The 20,879-nt window shown below is 45.1% G+C and overlaps 1 protein-coding gene across 1 annotated transcript in view; it reads right to left on the bottom strand.

Moving 5' to 3' along the window:
* The window catches only part of DNTT (DNA nucleotidylexotransferase), a 30,654-nt gene extending 10,359 nt beyond the window's left edge, over positions 1-20,295 (bottom strand). The window contains exons 1-8 of the mRNA XM_047072660.1: positions 20,083-20,295; positions 8,633-8,804; positions 7,573-7,698; positions 5,912-6,082; positions 5,536-5,607; positions 4,211-4,334; positions 2,235-2,367; positions 1,073-1,181 (exon numbers count right to left, since the gene is read on the bottom strand). Coding sequence (XP_046928616.1) covers positions 1,073-1,181; positions 2,235-2,367; positions 4,211-4,334; positions 5,536-5,607; positions 5,912-6,082; positions 7,573-7,698; positions 8,633-8,804; positions 20,083-20,285 — 1,110 coding nt within the window. The 5' untranslated portion in view covers positions 20,286-20,295. The remainder of the gene's footprint in view (positions 1-1,072; positions 1,182-2,234; positions 2,368-4,210; positions 4,335-5,535; positions 5,608-5,911; positions 6,083-7,572; positions 7,699-8,632; positions 8,805-20,082) is intronic.
* Positions 20,296-20,879: the final 584 nt, after the last annotated feature.

Below are 20,879 nucleotides of genomic sequence, written 5' to 3'. Positions count from 1 at the left end.
GCTAGCAGGCCCATGAATGGTGCTGTCTATCCATGAGAACCGTCCACCTTACCTGCTTGAGCCGAGCCGAGGGGCCCGTGTAGGTGGGGCTGACTCTTCCCTGTCCTGCCTTCCCTTGGCTTGGCCAATGAGGTTCACTCTCAGGGCCCCTGGCAGTCCCGGGGTCCACCCTCCTGAGAAGGACAGAGAGGGCTTGGGATGGCCTCACAGGTGAATGTGGATCTGGTTCCAATGTTGGGTCCGCACTTCTGGTGCCCCTGGCTCCAGGATCGTGTGTTCCCCGCTCTCATTTTCACTTTCTCTGAGGTTTCTCTCCCTCTGGCGTATCATGAAGGTTGGCCCACGGGCAGCAGAGGCTAGATCACTCAGGAAGGATGAAGCTGTGCCGGAAAAACACTAGCCCCAGCATCCTCGCTGGCCAGGCCCACAGGTCCCTGGGGTGGCTCCCTCTGGGCCCTTTGGGAAGTGGAGCTCTCCCCGGAGTGGGGCGCGGGTCGGGGCCCTGCAGGCGGCTCTGGCAGCTTCCTCTGCTGGGCAATAGGTAGCCCGAGGAGAGTCTGATCTCCGCAGTGGGTGGGGGCTTATGAGCCCAGCTGGTCCTCGCTGGTTTCCTTCTTCCCATCTCAGCACAAAGTCAAGGTGGTTGTTGACCCGCAGAGAGTTCAAGGCAGCAGCGACATCTCCTGGCTGATAGTATCCCAGTCCCTGTGGTCCCGCCCCACCCCTAAGCCTGCTACCACCCATCTCACACCTCCCAGGTCTGTAGGGCACGCGCGCCCCATTCATTTAGGGGCGGTAACACTTCCTCCTGTCAGACACCGAGACCTACGGCCCTCTGCCCCTGGACACAGGACAGGGGTGTATAAATAAGATAGATATTCACAACACAGACTCTAGGACCCCAGGCGAGTAAGTCTTATCGTGTGTCATGTGGCATTGTGTAAGCTGTTGCAAATCGCTGAGAATCCAGTATATGGTCATGACACAAAGACGAGATAAATAGTGTGCAAAATTCAATGGTATAATGTAATGCTTGAGTGTCCAAACATCTACCTGTGATCCTTCTTCTTACCTTCCTTTGCCATAAGTTTATCACTTTAGGTAAAAGTTGTTCCTCTTCTTCGTCTGTTGATCCGGGGATGGTAATTAAAAAATCAACATCGTGCCCAATCTTCTTACCCCTGACCAAAAAAAAAAAAGTATAGAATGGAAATCAATTAGATTTTTAGCTCTCAGTTTTTACAACTCACTTTTGTTTCTATGCCCTATGCTCAACATTTGCAACAAAAAATGCTCGTGATATTTTTTTTTAAACAAAATATCCTTGATCGTACAACTCTACTCCTTGCAAGATAAATTTATGACATAGAAAAAGTCACACATAGTACGTATATGATTATACATGTGTGGGTAAAAATAATACAGGAAGTGATCCCTTCTGCATACTCACATGTGCACACCCACCCCCACATGTGCACACAGACAGGCAGATCAGAACCGGTGACCAGAACCGAGAACTGCATGCACACAATACGGGAGAGGGTTCTCCAAATCATGGTATTGACTGAAGGCATTTTCTTAGATTTGATCTTCCTCTCCCACTTGCTCCCTCACTTCAAACTTGGCTTGCCAAGATGGCCAATAGCTAACAGGTAAGAGGGCCACAGGGAGAGCTGGAGGAAGGGGTGGGAAGGAAGGAATTTCTTTCCGAAAAGGAGGCCTCAACATCCAACAACTGCACACATCTCTGTGAAGAGTTCATTCATTCATTGACTCAGCCAGTATTTCTTGAGCACCTATATTTTGCCAGGCACCGGGTTCTCACAGAGGGCTAATTTCTACAAACTGTGTGAGGAAAGCATGCATACAAACAAATTACTTGACAGGTAGCACTGAGGAGGGGTGCCTGGCTGAGCATGGCACCTGAACTGAGTCATAAAAGACGAGGAAAAGTCAGCCAGGTGACAATTTGAGGAAAGCCAGTGCAAACACGGAAGGGTCTGACTGGGCAAGTCACAGAAGCATGAAATAGCTCCATGTGTGCAAAGAAAGACAAGCCATTTGGGGTTGCTGAAGTGGAAACCCGAGCTACAGAAGATGAGGCCACCGAGAGAGGCTGTCACCAGATCACCAAAGGCCTTTGTGCCGTGCTTAAAACTGAACTGAACTTCTGAAGATGGGGAGCCACTGAAGGTGTTAGAGCAGGGGAGGCAAAAGCAGCCCTCGTTATCTACCTCCGGAATCCTCCTGTCATGGTGACGAAGGCATCAGGCAGAAACGCCCAGACGGCCTCTTTAACCAGCACACCGACTGCCTCTGCTTCTGCCCTGGTCACACAGCTGACGAGGTCTTCATAATAGAGGAATCCTGAGGGGCCATTGGACAGGTCAATGGAGAGAGTGACACGTGAGATGACCAGCCCTCTGTGGGAGGTGATTCCGCCCCCAAATAGAGTAAACATGACCACAGGCATCAACAAACTGTTTCCACAGAGATGGGAAATCTCTACTCTCTTGGTTGTGAATTTTTCATGGTAATGATGACTCTTCGCTTTCTGACTTGTAGGAGTCTTACAATTTCCTGACTAAGAAAGAGACTATATTTCATATCCCTCTAGAAACCAAGCTGTTCAAATATAGCTCCTTATTGAAGAACCAGCCTTCTTAATAAACTGTGCCCTATAATTATTTACAGATCATGCATAAAGATTTACGATGGAAGCTCAGGCCGACTTGCTATAATGACTTAGTTATTCCCACAGACCCAAGGAGGGAGCTTCTTCTAAAAATGAAAAATAGAACTACTGTGTGATCCAGCAATCCTGCTTCTGGGAATACATCTGGAGGAAATGAAAACACCATCAAAGGAATATACACACTGCCATGTCCATAGCGACATTATTCACAATAGCCAAGACATGGAAACAACCTAAGTGTCCGTCAGTGGATAAAGAAATTGTAGTGTGTGTGTGTGTGTGTGTGTGTGTGTGTGTGTGTGCACGCGCGCATGGAAATAGGAGGATTATTCAGCCACTAAAATGAGGATATCCTGCCATTTGCAACAACGTGGATGGACCTTGAGGGCTTTACGTTAAGTGAAATAAGTCCAAGAAAGACAAATACTGTATGACGTCACTTATGTGTGAAATCTAAAGACAAAAACTCATAGAAGAGAAATCAGATCTGTGGTTATCAGAGGCCAGTGCGGGCGGAAGGGGAATTGGAAGAAGGTGATCAGAAAAAGGTACCAGCTTCCAGTCCTAAGATAAGTAAGTACCAGGGATGCATGTACAGCAAGTTGGCTACAGCCAACACTGCTGGATGCGTCTTGCTCTTTCGAATCCCAATTATATTGTATTTCGATTGCATGTTAAAAATAAATGTTTAAAACGTGTACAATTTTTGACCCCTTATCGGCATTTCTTCATTAATGCCAATTAATGCCAAATTCATTTTACCAGAGCCCCCGTAAATGGAAGCGTCCAAGCCACCACCTTCAACCTGCGGGAGGTCCTGCCGGGCTGTCAGCTGCCTGTCTCAACACAGTGTTCTCTTCTCCGGCTGGTCGGTCATGAGCGGGTAGGTCAGCCCTGTGTCTAGATTTTCATACTTTCCCTTCTATTTCCTGGTATCTGACAGTTTCTAACGCAGATCCACATTTATTCCAGCAATGACTCTAGTTCGTTGAAATATTTTTGACTCCTTAAACTTCATGTCTCTTTCGTGCCCATGACTCCTCCACTCCTCCTTTCACCCACAGGAGACAGTCAGGACCCAAACATCTAGAGCTAGTTCAGTAAGAAGTAGATCAACAGCACAACCCTGTTTGACATCTGGATGCAGGAATGACAACAGCCGCTATGCAAAGCGTCTTTGCTTATGCCACGCGAGGTGCTAAGGACTTTGTCTACGTTATTCGATTTATTCCTCATTAACTACCAGTGTTACCTCCCTTTTATAGATGAAGTAACTTAGGCTCAAAGACTTGAACCAGCTTGCTTGATCTTGCAGCCACAGAATGTTGGAGCCAGGATTTGGATCCAAGTCTGTCTGATTCCAAAAGCTTGTGCTTTTAACCATAGTGCAAAAAAGAGGACGAACAAGGTACCCAGCTCACTGAGACTGGACTTGAAGTTCGGCTAACTCAGAGCCCTACCGCAACCTGGCCAGCCCATGGCAACATCAGGAGATCCGTAGGAGAGACAATTTACCTGCTTTCTGCATTTGTGTGAACTTCAGGGTTTTGTCTGACTTTATTTTACTCAGAGTTCGGAAACCCATCCTGAACCATTTCTCAGATGTCTTCAATCCCACTCCAAACACAGAAGTGAAGAGCTGAAACAGGGAAAGGCATGCCTTTAGTTTCTGACATGACCGTTATGACAATGAAGTGACACTTTTCAAGGTCAAGGGATTAGGAAAACAGTGTAAGCATACTTCTGACCCAGTTTCTCCTGCGTATGACAAGTGGGTGGGTGATGGTAACTTTTTACAGAGCTTTTTGTTTCAGGGGGGTCCTTTCCTGACCCATGGTATTACAGTGGCTGGCATCTGCATAGGCTTCCGTGTAATCTGACCACCCTTTGCCTGTTCCGTCCACGTGTGACCACAGCTTTCCCTACCAGGCACTCCCCTTGGCCAGGGGTCCCTTACGCACACTCATGCTCTGCGGTTTTAAGAGGGATGCTCATGTAGGTTGTATGGATTCTCTGCCGTCACTCAGCTTGTAAGCGGCACAGCCCAAACTCAAATCCAGGCTGTCTGCACTCCAAGCCTGGGCTCCTGCCCACAACCAGCTTTTAGGCCTTTGCATCACTCCGGAACCAAAGGGACGGGCAGAAATCTCTGCCACCCTGAACTCCAAGGTGGGGAACACTGGGGGGAACCAAGCCCTGCTTCGAAGTAGAGAAGGACACAGTGGGGAGCTTCCAACACAGGTTTGCTCCTTAAGAGCAGGTTTGTTTTGTCCCATGCTCCCAGTGTCCCCATGCTATTTGTGCCCATGAGTGACAGATCCTAGAAGATCCTAGAAGATCCTAGAAGATCTCACCACAGCATGGCAATACGCTTGTGCACCCGTATTTATTTTGGCATCTGCTTCCTAGACCACTATTATGGACTCATCGTGCCCCCTTCCACTCATATGTTGAAGCCCTAACCCCCACTGTGATGGTGTTGGAGATGAGGCTTTTGGAGGGAATTAGGTTTAGATGAGGTCATGACTGTAGGGCCCTCATGATGGGGTTTGTGCCTTACTAAGGAGAGGCACCATGGGAGTTGCTCTCTCTCTCTCTCTGTGTCATGTGAAGGCACATTGAAAAGGTGCCAGGAAGAGAGCCCTAACCACAACCCAACCGTGCTGGCACCCTGATCTCGAACTTCCAGTCTCCAGAACTGTAAGAAAATAAATATTTGTTGTTTAACTCACCCAGTCTGTGGCATTTTGTTATGGCAGCCCAAGCTGACAAACCACCTACATTAAGTAATGGGGTTAACTGAAAAACCATTTTCAGCCAACACCTGTAAAATTACTTACTTTGAAGGACTGATATCGTTCATCATTTAACACAGCTTTAACTTCAGAACTTTCTCCATCTTCAATAATTTCCTGCACGGACAGTTGAAAAAATTGTTAGGGGCACTTGGCGTGGCTCCGTCTGTTAAGCATCCGACTCTTGATTTCAGCTCAGATCACGATCTCACGGTTTGTGGGACGGAGCCCCGCGTCGGGCTCTGCACTGGTAGTGCGGAGCCTGCTTGAGATTCTCTCTCTCCCGTCTCCCTGCCCCTTCCATAGACATTATATAACATCTATCTATCTGTCTGTCTATCTCACATCTGTATATTACCTGCATTCCCTTCCCCCTCCTGCCTCCTATTAGGAAGCAGGACAAATCACATTTCACCCTTACCTCTATGACACACTTCACTTTGTCCCCCAGGCAGGGAATTCCTTCTGTGTCCTTCATACTGATGATTGTGAATGGCAGAGATTTAAGCACAGAAGCTGCTCTCATAAATGTCGCAGAGGAGACTTCATTTTCTTTAAACTCATAGTTTTCAGCCAGCACCTCGAAGGCGTCCTGAAGAACAAAACCAGGTGAGCCAAACACGGCCTGTTCCGAGCCCCTGAGCTAGTAGTCACTTGCAAACACCTGTTGCTCTTCTTGAGTGCTGAAATACCTCCTGACAGTCCCCTCGAAGGGTGGGATGGGGTCTCCCATGTCTTTGCACCCCTCCCTTGCTATGAGAGGAGCTGAACTGAAAAGACGGGTCACAGAGTGCTTCGTAAGGAGACTTTGAGTTTGCTGCCATTAGATATTCAGGAGCGATTCAACCAAAACCTGATCGCATGCTCACTGCACCCCCACTCGTCATTGCTCAGCATGACCCTGCCCTCTTTCCTTGCAGGCTTCCCCACCAGCGTGTGTCCAGGGTTCTGCCTGGATCACTGGGCACCTTCATCTCTCGGCTTGTATGTAAAACACAGTCAGCACTTAACATGGCAACAGAGGGACGTGATCACAGGACACGGACCCAAGGCGGGTTGGTTCAGGTAGGGCGCATTTGCATTTCTAGCAGAGGAGGAAGTAGCTACAGCTGTGTGGCATCATGCTTCCGTGCCCAGTACTGCAGTTTCCTGTTCTTCCTGGCAGATGTGGGGCTGGAAGTCTCGAAATGAGAAGTTTTGTAGTTGATACCCTACCACATGTTTTAACAACCTGACTACTTTCTCTAGGCTGGAGAACGAGCAGCTGTGGACCTGTGAGGGTCATTTGAAACGCAACTGCCAAACTTCAGGCCTGGGTGGGGCTTTGGAGACAATCTGGTTAATTTCTAGTTGAATGGGTGAGGAAACCGAGGCTCAGAGAGAGGAACTGACTTGCCCGAGCTAGTAAAGATCAGAGAGGTGAGAATCCAGGCCTGTCTCTCAGTTGCCTGGTTACCCAGCAAAGGCTGTTTATGCATTAGTGCTGTTTCTTTGTAACTTGCTCTTACTATGTTTTGGACTAATTACAGTATTTGGTTTTTCCGAATATTTGCCTTTGACAAGTGTTGTGCCCCAAAGTGACAATTCTCATCAAATAGTAATTTACCATCTCTAAACAATATAAATATATTTCTGATTGTATTTGTCCATGTCTACAACAGAAGTAGATCCATTCTGGACTGAAATAAGAACCAGAGATCAGGCCGGGGGTGGGGGGGAGTGAGTGAATGTGGGGGGTAATTTTCCTAGATATTCAGAAAATTACACAATTGAATTTGCAGATCCATGGGGGCGCCTGGGTGGCTCAGTCGGTTGGGCGACCGACTTCGGCTCAGGTCACGATCTCGCGATCCGTGAGTTCGAGCCCCGCATCGGGCTCTGTGCTGACAGCTGAGCCTGGAGCCTGTTTCAGATGCTGTGTCTCCCTCTCTCTCTGACCTTCCCCCATTCATGCTCTGTCTCTCTCTGTCTCTAAAAGGAATAAACGTTAAAAAAAATTAAAAAAAAAAAAGAATTTGCATATCCATGGAAAGACGCTGCAAGCCCTTCATTTGCTCTAGGGGTTGTTGTAGAGCCCCTTACCGTGAATATGTGGTTAAAGTTGTTTAAAGTGGTTCTTCTCTGACATGCATACAGAGGGATCTTTTTTACAAGTGGCGGAGTCTTCTGGAGCTCTGGGTTTGAGCTAGCTGAATAATCTCTTCTCACCTAAACAAATGCGGAAGCATCCGTTTTTAATAGCAATCAATAGTCATAATCATAGATATTATTAAGGAGAAAAATTGGAGGTAGTTTGATGGCAATTGTCCCTGGAGAGGATAAAATTATAGGAGAGTCAGATTTTATGTTACATGCATCTCTAATATTTGCATTTGCTACAGTTTACATGTATTGTATTTTTTAAAGTTTATTTGTTTGTTTTGAGCTGGGGAGGGGCAGAGAGAGGGAGAGAGAGAATCCCAAGAAAGTGCTATACTGTCAGTGCACAGCCCGACACGGGGCTCCATCCCACGAACTGTGAGATCATGACCTGAGCCGAAATCAAGAGCTGGAGGCTTAACCGACCGAGCCAACCCAGGCGCCCCAACATGTGTTATTTTTGCAATGAGAAAAACAAACGTGCAAAGAACCATCAAGTACCATTTTCCTTTTCCATGAACTCATGTACTCATGGTCTGAACCTTCTTCCCGCGGGTTCTAGCATTAATGGTGAAGGACTTGGAATTAAGAGATTAATTTTCATCAGTTTTTCTTTATGAATGATGACAGTCAGAAAAAAAAATAGGAAGCCTCTACTTCTCTGGTTACCAGAACATCAAGGCTTCCACATTTTGAAATATTCGTGCATAGAGTTGTTCATAAAAGCAGCTACCATTTATCAGCTGCCTGTCATAGATCAGGCTCTGTGGTAAGCGCTTTACACGTATGTTACTCTAATTCCCTAACCATCTTGTGAGGTAGTTTCTTTTGCTGTCTTATATCGTAGAGGAGGAAACTGAAGCTCAGAAAACCCGAGTGACTTTCCCAAGGTCACACAGGGAGAAGGCAGACCGCCTGGGGGTTAAGCTCAGGTCTGTTGATTCTATAGCCCATGTTCCTAATCGTCAAGAAAAGGGCAAAGAGGATCAACCGTAACACTTACAAGCTGGTGTTTTCCTGTCACCTCTACTGGTTTTCCTGCTCCCATGGATTCTATCAGCCAGGAGATGTCCAGGAGCTCTAGCTGTGAGCTGGCTTTTACATTCTGTACCTGCAGCCACTCTAGGACGTCTGAGCCAGAGTTGTTTTCTGCTACAATGTGCGTGACGGAATCACTGCAGAATGCAAGAAAAAGCTATCAGCTGAGGGGGATTTCAAAAGGAGAAGGGCTCCCCTTACCTTGAGGTGTTCAGAACATCCCATCTGACGAAGAAAGATGCATACTAGACCTGACCATAGGCACAGACGATTTAGGCCTCCAGGGAAGGGAATTCTACATTAATTAGTGTAGCCACAGTGGTCTATGTTACATGTCAGACACAAGAAAAATTAAGAAAACATGAACAGAATTGTGGTGTCAATGGAAAACCAAAGTCCAGAGATGACAGAAGATGAAATTTTTCTTAAAGTAGCACCAAGCATTCCACATGAGGCTTCGGTATGCCATTTCGTATTTATTTGTAGAGGACTTCAGTCCAGTGTCGTTCAAACTGTCTATGACCCACAGTTAGAAATACGTTTTATATTATGACCTAAAATAAAAATATAGATACATGTAGATGTGCTTCTAACATCTCATTAAATTCATCTCACAGCCCATTAATAGATGGTGACCAGCTTTGGGGAAGTATTACATGTTTTTTCAAAGCACAATCTTGTGACAGAGGGTAGGCAGGAAGCTTTCGCCTAATAATCACTGAGCACTTAACCATGCTTCGGCTCCATCCAAGTACCTTACGCCCATCATCTCATTTGATACTCACAAAGTTCCTCAGGCACGTGTTATGTTATTCATACTTCAAAAACGAGGAAACTGAAGAACAGAGTTTAAGTGACATTCTGAAGGCCACACAGCTAGTAAATGGCCTTCATCCTTTCTGATTGTCTTTTTTTGGGTCAAGTAGGCTATTTCTAGTTTTTAATAAGTCTTCATGGTCAGCATCATATCCTTAGAACCAATGTGTTTTCAGGCTCTTTCAGTTCAAATAATCTATGAATCTGGGAGATAGCAAGATGCATATTTGGGCATCCAAGAGAAAAATAGAATTCTTTTCTCTTTCCTACTTCTCTTCCTTGACTTCCTCTTACTCCTTCTCCTTTTTTGATTGACTCTTAGAAGCATTGGGTATTTTTTTGTTGACTGTTGTATTCACAGCCCAGGTTCCTTGTGGTGGCAGTGGTGACAGTGGTAAGAAGTTGGAGTTTCCAAAGAAGGAAAGGGAAGTTTGTGGACATTAGTATCTTATGTGAGACAGATGGTTAACGATATGTTATGACAAAGCATAAAGCATGGACAAGATTTGCAAGTGGTGTGCAGAGAAGGAAAAGAGCTGGTGTGAGCCGGTGTGAGCTGGGCGAGGCTGGCTGGCTTTGTGGAAGGAGGGGTTTGTGCCCACTGATGGATGGGGAGGGATAGGAACCTAGATGGCAGAACCTAGGGCCCTCCTGGAAGAAAAGGTTCAGAGGTCAGAAGAAAAGTAGGGGAATGGCCTGGATCAGAGTGAAGAGTTTATGTTGGGAAGTAGTTGTCGATGTGGCTGAGTCGGTTGGGGCAACCAGGTTACAGAAGGTCTTAGAAGCCTCGTTTGGGAGGTTGGATCTTATTTTCTGGGGTTGTGGAACCAGTGAAAGCTTTCGTGAGCAGGACACAGTGATAGCATCACTATGTTATTTAAAAAAACTAATCTTGGGGGGGGTGGGAGGGAGGGGAGGGTGGGTGATGGGTATTGAGGAGGGCACCTTTTGGGATGAGCACTGGGTGTTGTACGGAAACCAATTTGTCAATAAATTTCATATATATAAAAAAAAATAAAAAAACTAATCTTGGAAACCAATTTGACAATAAACTTCATATATTGAAAAAAATACAGATTATTATAGAAAGTTAAAAAAATAATAATAAATAAATAAACTAATCTGGATGGGGGGTGGGAGGGAGGGGAGGGTGGGTGATGGGTATTGAGGAGGACACCTGTTGGGATGAGCACTGGGTGTTGTATGGAAACCAATTTGACAATAAATTTCATATATTACAAAAAAATTTAAAAAATAATAAATTGTCCCCCTTTAAAAAAAAAACTAATCTGGTCCACACAATGGTTTGGAGGGGAGAGTGATGGGTGGGAGGGTTGGGAGCTGGATAATTCTCACCCAGTTTGGCTCCTGTAGCACCAGGAAGGAAGGCAAAAGAGACATAAGAGGGACCTCTGGCTTTAGTTCACGTGCAAGGGCTGACGTGGAGAACAGAGTCAACTATTACTCTCCCGTATTTATACAGTAAAGTAAGAGCGCTTTGGGTAGAAATAGGGATTTCAGAAGTTGCGCCTCTTTGGGGGACAGTGGAAAAGAAATTTATTTCAGGCATGCTGCATTTGAAGGATGGCAAGAGGTCCAAGTGAAAATGTCCGGTTGACAGTTGGGATCTAAGTCTGACGTGGGGAGAGGGTTGGGGGCTGGAGGCCAGAGCTGAGACCATCCGGATGGCAGGATGTGCAGCGGGCCAAGCAGAAGTACATTGTGGTGAAACCACATCTGACAAGAGTTGGGAGAAGGCAGCTCTCTGCATCCCTATTCTAGGTCCACAGCATTCCAAAAATTCTTTATAACAAGCTTCTTGAAAGATCGTTTATGTGAAGACTGTAAGAAGACAACAAAAGGATTAATAGAGCTACGAAGGAAGTGTTACTCCATCTAAATTTCTGCCCTTTGGAGGGAAACTTCATTATTATATTATTATTAATTGTAGTATAATATTTATTATTATTATTATTAAGGCTCTGTCTAAACTTCAAGGGGAGAAGGGTATGCTGAGGAGGAGCCCTGGGGCTCAACTTCCAAATTCAAGCCCCTCACCATCCACTCTCCTATCATCCCCACCCCCACTATTGCTTTCCTTGGGGCCATGTGGTAATGTGTGAACTCACACTATCGGATGAGAACCACATGCATTTCTTACAGAGTTAATATAAGCATATTTGCAAATGACAGGCCAAACATTCTATGGAAAAAGACTGATTTAAACTTCCAACCCCTGCTCATTAAGCAATTGGCAAACAAAACAACAACAACGACAATAGAGCACACACACGCACACAATCAAATAGGACCTCTTCAGCCACTCACACAGAGCTACTCAGAGTTCGGGACTGCTTGTCACTGGTTCCCACAAGGTAAGCACAGAAATCGAAAGTCAGCATTTAGAAACTTGAATGGTAGTTCGACACCATCACAGTAGCTTATTGTTCATTGTTTGTTTGTTTGTTGATAAAAACATTGATCTGCGGTGAATTTTTTGAAAACTGGTCCTTCACCATAAATCACTTAAGGAACACTGTCTAGAGAATACTGTCTGTTCTAGCCCGGTCTACATTCCCCGTCTTCTTGTGTGGCCTGAGTTCGGCCAATAGACTCCTCGTGGCCACCTGGCTCTGGACTACAATGTGCTTCCTGTGTTGGGCTTGTCACGCGCCCTTCGCAGACCATTCACCGTCTCTGGCTGTGTTTGTTCACTGTCAGTTCTGAGCCTGTGGCATCAGCGCTCCTGGGAGAGCCACTGCCTCCCATGTGTTCTGCTGACAATTTCTCAGTGCTGTGCTGTGGCAGCTTTTTGTCTATTTGCTGGTAGAGCAAGTTTCTCTCTGCTCTGAGTATGTCTATATTGGAAATATTAATAATATTGGAATATTACTGGCCAGACACCGTGGCAGGCACATTTCATGCATTCCCTCATTTAATTGTCAACAATGCTGGGAGGTAGGTAATTTCGCCCCCATCTAAGATGAGAAGAGACCTTGGGGACATGAAAAATTCACCCAGCTGATGATTGGTGGAGCAGGATTAGATAGATCCTTGTTTTGTTCTATTTTAATCCAAAGCCCGTGTGCAGGACTAAACTGAACGACCCCTCTGTGACTTCGTGCTTTTTCCATGGCTGTAGAGAGTGCTGCTCCTTTTCACAGAAGGAATAACATCTGGAAGGGTGACATCATAATAAAAAACCCTGATTCCCTCCAAAGGAAAGAAACAGAGAGGCAATAACACTTTCTGTAGGCCAGTTCCTATTGGCCACACTGTCCCTGCTGCTGCACAGAATTTGTGTTTGGTGCCTTTCGTCCAACGGCATATGGACCGCAGTGAGACTGCAAGACACGCAGAACTGTCCCAGAAAATCTGAAAGAACAGTTGCCATAGCTACACAACAACATGGAGGAGCCAAGGGGGGGCTGGCAGGCTCTCTGAGCTCTGAGTTTTCCTAAACCTCGCAGAGAGGCGGATATGCTGAGGTGAAGCCCCGGGGCTCACCTTCCAAGTTCGGGCCCCTCACCATCCACCCTGACCATCCCTGCTGCACCACCACTGTCTCTTCACCGGGGATGTCTCTGGACACGGCCCTGCCTCTACCAGAGACAGCCAGCATGCCCGGGGACGCGGAGGGAGGAGTGCTGGATAAGGATCCACAAAGAATATAATGTACAGGCATACGCCCAAGAAAAGACTGGAGAGAAATACTCCAGACCGTTAGAAAAAATAAACACACACACACACACACACACACGTGTATATTCTTACTTAATCCTCACAAGAGTCTTACGAGGTGGGTGATATATAATTTCAGATGAGAAAACCAAGGCTTGTGGAGGTTCCGTGAAACCAGGATTCAAACCCAGCTGTGCATGACTCAAGCAATCTCTTAACGTTCCACTAGACTGTGGTTAGACCCCTGAGTGAGGTGCTGTTCAAGTTTTTTTTTTTCTATATTTTCCCATTTTCTGTCATGAACCCTCTATCATCACATTCTACTGAAGGGGGAAAAAATACACATGAATGTCATTTTCAAGGCCAAAACCTGGCACTGGGGCTGAGGTGGTACCTGCCTGGGTCCCAGAGTCCTGGGCTTTCTTCATATACTAAAAGGTGACAGGAGGGGGCACCTGGGTGGCTCAGTCGGTTAAGCGACTAACTCTTGGTTTCGGCTCAGGTCATGATCTTGTGGTTCGTGAGTTCTAGCCCCACGTCAGAGCTGGGGCAATGCAGAGGCTGCTTGGGATCCTCTCTCTCCCTCTCTGCCCCTCCCCTGCCCGTGCTCTCTCCGTCAAAATAAATAAATTTAAAATAAACAAATAAAAGTGACGGAAGCCTCGGGCAGTGACCCCCAGCCCCTTCCAAAGACTCCAAGGTTCTGCTGAGATGGCTGTTCCTGAAATGTCCATGAATTCAGTTCTTTAAGTACACCTAGTTCCTTAGCCAGGGCCAATCACTAATGCCTTGGACTAGGTTTGGGAGGGCTTGAACCAATTATAACAATTCTGAACTAGGATTTGTCCCTCAGCTTGCCACAGGGAACAGTCAACAGATAGACCATTGGTGGAATGAATTCATGAATTAATTATCCATAGCTCTAAAGGAACTGAACTCGTGTCCACCAGAGACATCCAAGAAGCGGGGTTAAAATTCAGATGCCTGGGCCTTATGAGCAGAGATTCAGATTCAGTAAATCTTACCCAGAGCCCGGGAACGTGCTCCCTTGGTAATTCTGGCCTAGTCAGCTCCGGTTAGTCATTGGTGCATAACCAACTATGCCAAAGTTTGAGGCTTTAAGAAAAGCAACGATTTGACTATAACTCACAATTTGGGGTCAAGGATTCAGAATTCAGGCAGCTGTTGGGTATGGTGCCGGTGGAGGCGTGATGCTCCTTGTGGCTCGGCGCATCTGGCACGTTGGTGAGGATGGCGGGGAGGTGGGCTGGGCCGCATCTATCAGCCTGAGCACCCTCACGTGGCCCCTCTCGGCAGGGACTCAAACTCCTTACATGAGGTTGTTTAGCAGATCCAGGGAGCGGCAGAAGCCCCAGGGCCCTTTATGACCCAGCATCAAAAGTCACGCGGTGACACTATGTTGAAGCAGTCACAAGCCCTCTCAGATGCAAGCAAAGGGAAAATCGTCCCTGCCTCTCCTTGGGGGCCACCACATTCTAAGACGACCTCACAGCCCGAGAACCGCATTTTGAGAGATGGTGCTGGAGAGAAAATCTCTCTTTCCCGCACACTGGACTCTGGGCTCCATGGTACCAGCGTTTCCCAGCGTGGTACTCGTTGCTCTGAAGGTACGTGAGAGAATTTTAGCGGGTACACAACTGAACACTGAAAAGGCATATGTGTTTATATCTACATGTTTAAATTTATGCATATCAGACTCATGTTTTTTATGAGTTTCATGGTTTTTATATTATTCCTTAGGACAAGGCTAAATTATTACTATTTAAAAAAATTTTTTTAATGTTTATTTTTTTTTTGAGAGAGAGGCAGAGCGTGAGTGGGGGAGGGGCAGAGAGCAAGGGAGACACAGAATTGGAAGCCGGCTCCAGGCTCTGAGCTGTCAGCATGGAGCCCGATGCGGGGCTCGAACCCACAAACCGTGAGATCATGACCCGAGCCGAAGTCGGACACTTAACCGACTGAGCCACCCAGGCACCCCAAGGCTAAATTATTTTTAACAATTCATCTTAGGGGCAATTAGAAGAAACACATTAAGTATATAGTAACGTATGTGGTAAAACATACATGATTATAAGAATCATGAGTGTGACCCTCAGATGTTCAGAAAGCCCTGAGTTATGACATTCACTCACAAATTTTGGTTCTGATTTTTTTTTTCTGGTATCTATCTCCTCACTGCTCCTGTCTTTCTTTTCCTAGTTGGTCTTGCCTCTGAGTATAATTAGAAAAATGCTTCATGAAGAAAGAGGTGGCCCTCCTTCTTTGCCTGGAGACAGACTGACCCCCACTCTGACTTCCACAGTCTTCACGGGTGGTCACCTGCTTTTATCTTTGTCTTTAAAATTGTTTTCTTTCCCCAGAGAGGTCATTCCCAATTCTTCCCATCTGATGTAGGACTTATCTTATACATAATGACTTTAAATAGTAATTTACAGTTAAACTGAGCTAAATACCATTTAAAACCCTCCTGCCAATTTCCCTTAGCAACTGATCTGTTTCAGAATCCCTGAAACAGAAAAATCGAGGCAGTTTTATTTGGTTTTGTTCCACACTCATACTATCACCAGTAGATAGGTTTCTATTTCCAGCCCTGATATACTTAAGACTGAAGGGGTCTTGCCTTGTTTTGTTTTTTTGTTTTTGGGGTTTTTTTTTTTGGTCCCACCTTAAATGAAATTATGAACATGAATTTAAAATCCACAGATTTTGAAACATGAGGTAATCTGGACCAGAGAAGGGCTGGAGCTTACAATGCATGTCCTTGAATTTATAAAGTTTTTATTATTTTGCTGATTACAAAAGTAATACTGGTGCCTCATTGAAAAATAATTTAATTACAACAATTAATCTTGGTAATCACAAGTTCCTTTGTCTGGTTTTATATTCGTCAAATTATTCTTTGAGTAAATATTCTTTTTTAATGTTTTTGTTATTTATCTTTGAGAGAGAGACAGGGCACGAGCAGGGGAGGGGCAGAGGGAGAGGAAGACGCAGAATCCGAAATGGGCTCCAGGCTCCGAGCTGTCAGCACAGAACCTGATGCGGGGCTCGAACTCACGAGCCGTGAGATCGTGACCTGAGCCAAAGACAGATACTTAACCCACTGAGCCACCCAGGTGCCCCTGAGCAAATATTTCTTGAAACTACTGTGTATAAGAAAACTGTCAAAGTTCTGAGAATGAGCTACAGGATGGCCCCTAAGATGCCCTTGCCCTTATGGAGCCAGGGAGGAGTAATTGGATGAGGTAAGATGTAAAGCCAAGTGGCAGAGCTGGGACCAACCCTTCACCATTGATCCCACCTGTGTTCTGGGGAGGAAGGTCTGTCCTCTAGGAGGGTTTCCAGGGGTCTTCGGTCTTGGATGCAGAGAGGTGTAGGGAGGAGGGATTCAAGGTTGGGGTGTATCTTGCTTTCAACGGACAATACTTCCCAAAGATACCCTTGTGGACAAATTAAGATGTTTAAGCAGGACGAAAGTGCCATCGGGTGGGTTTCTAATGCTCCAACAGCGGAACTGAGCAAGTGTTAAACTACTGGGTGGTGTCACCCCGGAAAGCGACCCTCCTTAGCCACAGCCCTTTCTTCTTCAACATCAGTGATTTAGGTCAAGACATAGTAAGCTTAACTAATGAGTTCATGGAGGAGGGTCGAAGACAGAGTTTTAAAACAGCTCAAAGTATTAGAACCAGGGAGTGAAATAAGAACATGACAAGCACTGGATTCTCATCCTTCTCTGGCTCATCCTAAATAATGTAAGGATTATGAAGTTGCTCTAAAATTTAGGATATTGACTATGGAATAAAACTCAGTATCTTTTTCATGAATGTGCAAAATGTGTCAAATGGCTTGACATCTCCCCTGATTTCTATTTTAAGACCCAGCTTTGTATGGTTGTTGAATAGCATGTTTTCTGAAATTTAACATTAATATAAGATATAATATTAGTGGAACTCATTCCAAATATAAGGATACAGTGCACGTATGCTCGGGAATGAAATAGCTCCAGATAGTCCAATGGATTGAGGCACACCATTTCTAAGCTATGTGTTCAGGTCCAGGTAAAGTAGGAATCAGATGTTTCCTCGAATGTAATCCTCCTGGCAGCCAAAGAATGTGCTAGAAACTATGGAGATTGCTCCCTACATATATAATATATAGAATACACACACACACACACACACACACACACATCTTCTCTTTCTTTGAATCTTGTGTACTAGAAAGAGAAAGGATAGGCTTCACTAATGAGAAGTATCCTTTCGTAAAGAAACTAACTTTATTTTTAAAATATACGCTTACCATAAAAAATTTGGAAAACACAAAAAATAAAAGCAACCATAATTCCTTCCTACTATACCCTTCCTCACAAAATAATCACAACATTTTGATGGTTTTCCTTCCTGTCTTTGTTATCTTTGTTTATATCATTTGACCTAGTTCAATTCCTCTCCTTAGGGTTTTACTGTCAATGGATCCAGCCAATTAACAAGAAAACAATCACACTTCACATCTGTATAACTGTTTTGTTTCACCAAAGCACATTGACATCCATCATCACTTTTGGTGCTTACCTCAGATAGAACAGACTATTTTTCAGGAAACCAAGGGCAGAGAGGAGAGAGGGGGTCTTGCTCCCCACCACGTGGCTGGAAAGGGTCAGAGCCAGAACTGGAGCTCTCTAGATTTCTTATCTAGAGATGTTCCCCGGCCATAATTTCTACTGTCTCTCCCAATTACAGTCTATGTATCTCTGTGCAGAAATTCCGTTTGAGAGCTAGGACTTCTACTTCCTGTGGTTTATTTTTGTCCATAGAACACGTTTGCATTTAACGTGTCTTCTGGGCTGTCAGCCTGGTAGCTTCGCCATCACATGCCTGGCAGCAGTTAGCTCACCCTGCACAGTTTCCTCTGTTGCCTGAGCAGCCGGGCTTGGTCCTTGGCAGCAAGCATCTGGGGGCACAGAACTGCCTCTCTGGCTCTGTTGCCAAAAGAAGAAACCTGCCTCCTGTGTCTTCCCAACTACCTGCCCGAGCCACCATGTCTGTATTCGTAGCTGTGTCCATGACTAGTCAGCCCTTGCTGGAAGTATGGCCGTTTCCACCGAGAGAACTTTCTATGTAAGTGGTACCTTGACCATCTGGCTGTCGCCTTCCTGCCTGGCCCTTGTCAAATTTCTTTACCACAAAAAGCAGTTCCATATTTGCAAAGGCTTTTCATTTCTGCTTTCCAATTTCCTTTTTTTTTTTTTTAATTTCCGGGGTTTGCCCTCTTTAACTATGTCATCTTTTCTTCCCCCAATTCCAACATTTTATGTAAGTCCGTAAGATTGGGTAGACTTAACAGTTAGATGAAATCTACAATTTCATGGAAGGAATGTTGAGATTTGGAGCTTAACATCCCAAACGAGATAGGGGGCTAAAAAGAAAAAAAAGAGGCAGAGAGGGGGAAAGGAGTTCATGTAAAGAGAAATCAGATGGGAGAGAGATCATGGGAGACACAGGAATTTCTGAATAGGGCATTTTAGTAAAAAATAAAATAAACTAAAATGTTTCTGTGACATTGACTCTTCATATGAATTATGAGTATTTTGGAAATTACCGTATCTTATTACTGACTTTTGTCTTATGTTTCTCTAGCAATATGAAGCTGGCATTTCTTCAGCAGGAAATGCTTGTCAGTTTTATTTTTAAATATCAAAGACTATTTTTAAAGTAAAACATTCATTTTCACTTAGAATTCTTACAGTTTTTCCCAGGAAAGTTGTGGTCAATCTATTCCTTGGACAAACAAGGCCAGCCAACTGTGCTGGTCATTCTTTACCCACTGCAAGCCCCGTGGCCGTTCTGTTTGGAGCTACTTATTTCAAGGTTTTAATACCATTTGTTTCTGGATTTTGTTTTGTCTTCTCTTCCATCCAGTGGAGACCAGTTAGATGAACCACAAGGCTAATTGCTGCAATGAATGGGATTGTGAGCAAACAAGTGTAGATGACCCAAAGAGTTGCCCTTTTGTCTGAGCTCTGACCTCATCACTTGGCCCCATGTCTAGCAGCCCTGGACAGAGCTGTCCTTGAACCTTTAACCAGAACCCCTAGCTCCGTGAACCCCACTGGGACTGCTCTTCAGAAAAGAAAGATCAAGGTCACATTTGGGTGCCTATGGAGAGCCAGCTGCAGTCACTCATCCTAGCCCATCACAGACACTGGTCACCTCACCACAGCCAGATATTTAGCTTAATTGTCAAAGAACCAAACCATTATTTCTGCCTCAGAGTAGCTAAAAAAATTTTTAAGTTTGTTTATTTTGAGAGAGAGAGAGAGCACAAGCAGAGGAGGGGCAGAGAGAGAGAGGGAGAGAGAGAGAGAGAGAGAAGAGAATCCTAATCAGGTTCTTCACTGTCAGTGCGGAGCCCCATGTGGAGCTTGAACCCACGAACCATGAGATCACAACCTGAGCCGAAACCAAGAGTCAGACGCTCAACCTATTGAGCCACCCAGGTGCCCTGAGTAGCTGAATTTTTTGATTGAACTCAATAGCGTTTTGTTCAGTTTGGTCAGGAACAAAACTGAGTGGTTTCTGCATTAAATTTTCCAATTATATTTCTGTTATCATCCCTGGATACCTCATCTCATAATGGTGAAAGGCAAAAACAAAAGAACAGAAAAATAAGAAACCACCTTATCTTTTGGTGCCAACTAGTTTCAATATAATTGTATCAGTTATACATCTTATTTCCTTTAATTAGTTGGCTTGAATGTGTTCTTTGATTTCAAACCTATTTTCCCAGGAGAAGTAGCACTTCTTCTATATGTGGAAGAAGACACAGGTTCTTTGGGTTTCAAAGAAGCTATTCACAAAAACCCTGCCCGTTCACAAAATGAAATCAGTGATGTCCTACCTGAGCTCATTTTCAACCCTGAATCCTTTCCTTCGCGCCAGCTCCATGAGGAAGGCTCTGCGGGTGGTTCCCATTTTCTTCTCCAAAATATAGAGAACCAAATCCCGAAACTTGATATCATGCGGAGGAGAGACCATTGAGGCACCCATCTGCCTGGGCCTCTTCTTCCGAGGGCCCGAGTGGGCCATTTGCAAAGGATCCATGGGAAGAAGCTTCTGATGCTTCTGCCTGTGCCATCGATCGGTGTCTCCAGAAGTGAGGGAGAGCCTGCCCTCCTTCATGAAGAGCTCTGATGTCATCTTACTGGCAGACTCTGATGTCAGGGAAGGGTTTCCTGGACCCTGCCCTGGTGATCGCTTCCTGCTGAAGAGCAATGGAGAATTTTTATCTCCGTTCAACTCATTTGTTCAATGTGGAGATCGTAATGGAAACAGTAAGTTAACTTCGCTTTCCTATGTATAATCTCACCAGATCATCAGAGTAACCTTGTGAGGAAGGTAGGGAAGCATTATTATTCCCATGTTAGCATCTACCTATCTATTTATGGTTCATTTATTCATTCAGGCCCCTGTTGCCTTTGTCGTCTATTCCTTTTTAACCTTCCAACTTGCTTGGTTCTCTTCCTCTCTTGGGCAATCATTATAATACATTGGATTTCTTTTTTTTTTTTTAATTTTTTTTCAACGTTTTTTATTTATTTTTGGGACAGAGAGAGACAGAGCATGAACGGGGGAGGGGCAGAGAGAGAGGGAGACACAGCATCGGAAACAGGCTCCAGGCTCCGAGCCATCAGCCCA

This window comes from Lynx rufus, unplaced genomic scaffold (assembly GCF_022079265.1).
Source record: "Lynx rufus isolate CCGP_SWC_20201006 ecotype Redwood Valley unplaced genomic scaffold, mLynRuf1.p SCAF_11, whole genome shotgun sequence".
In the NCBI taxonomy this organism is placed as follows: Eukaryota; Metazoa; Chordata; class Mammalia; order Carnivora; family Felidae; genus Lynx; species Lynx rufus.
Note: the sequence above shows the minus strand (reverse complement) of the source record. Positions and strands in the feature narration are given on the sequence as shown.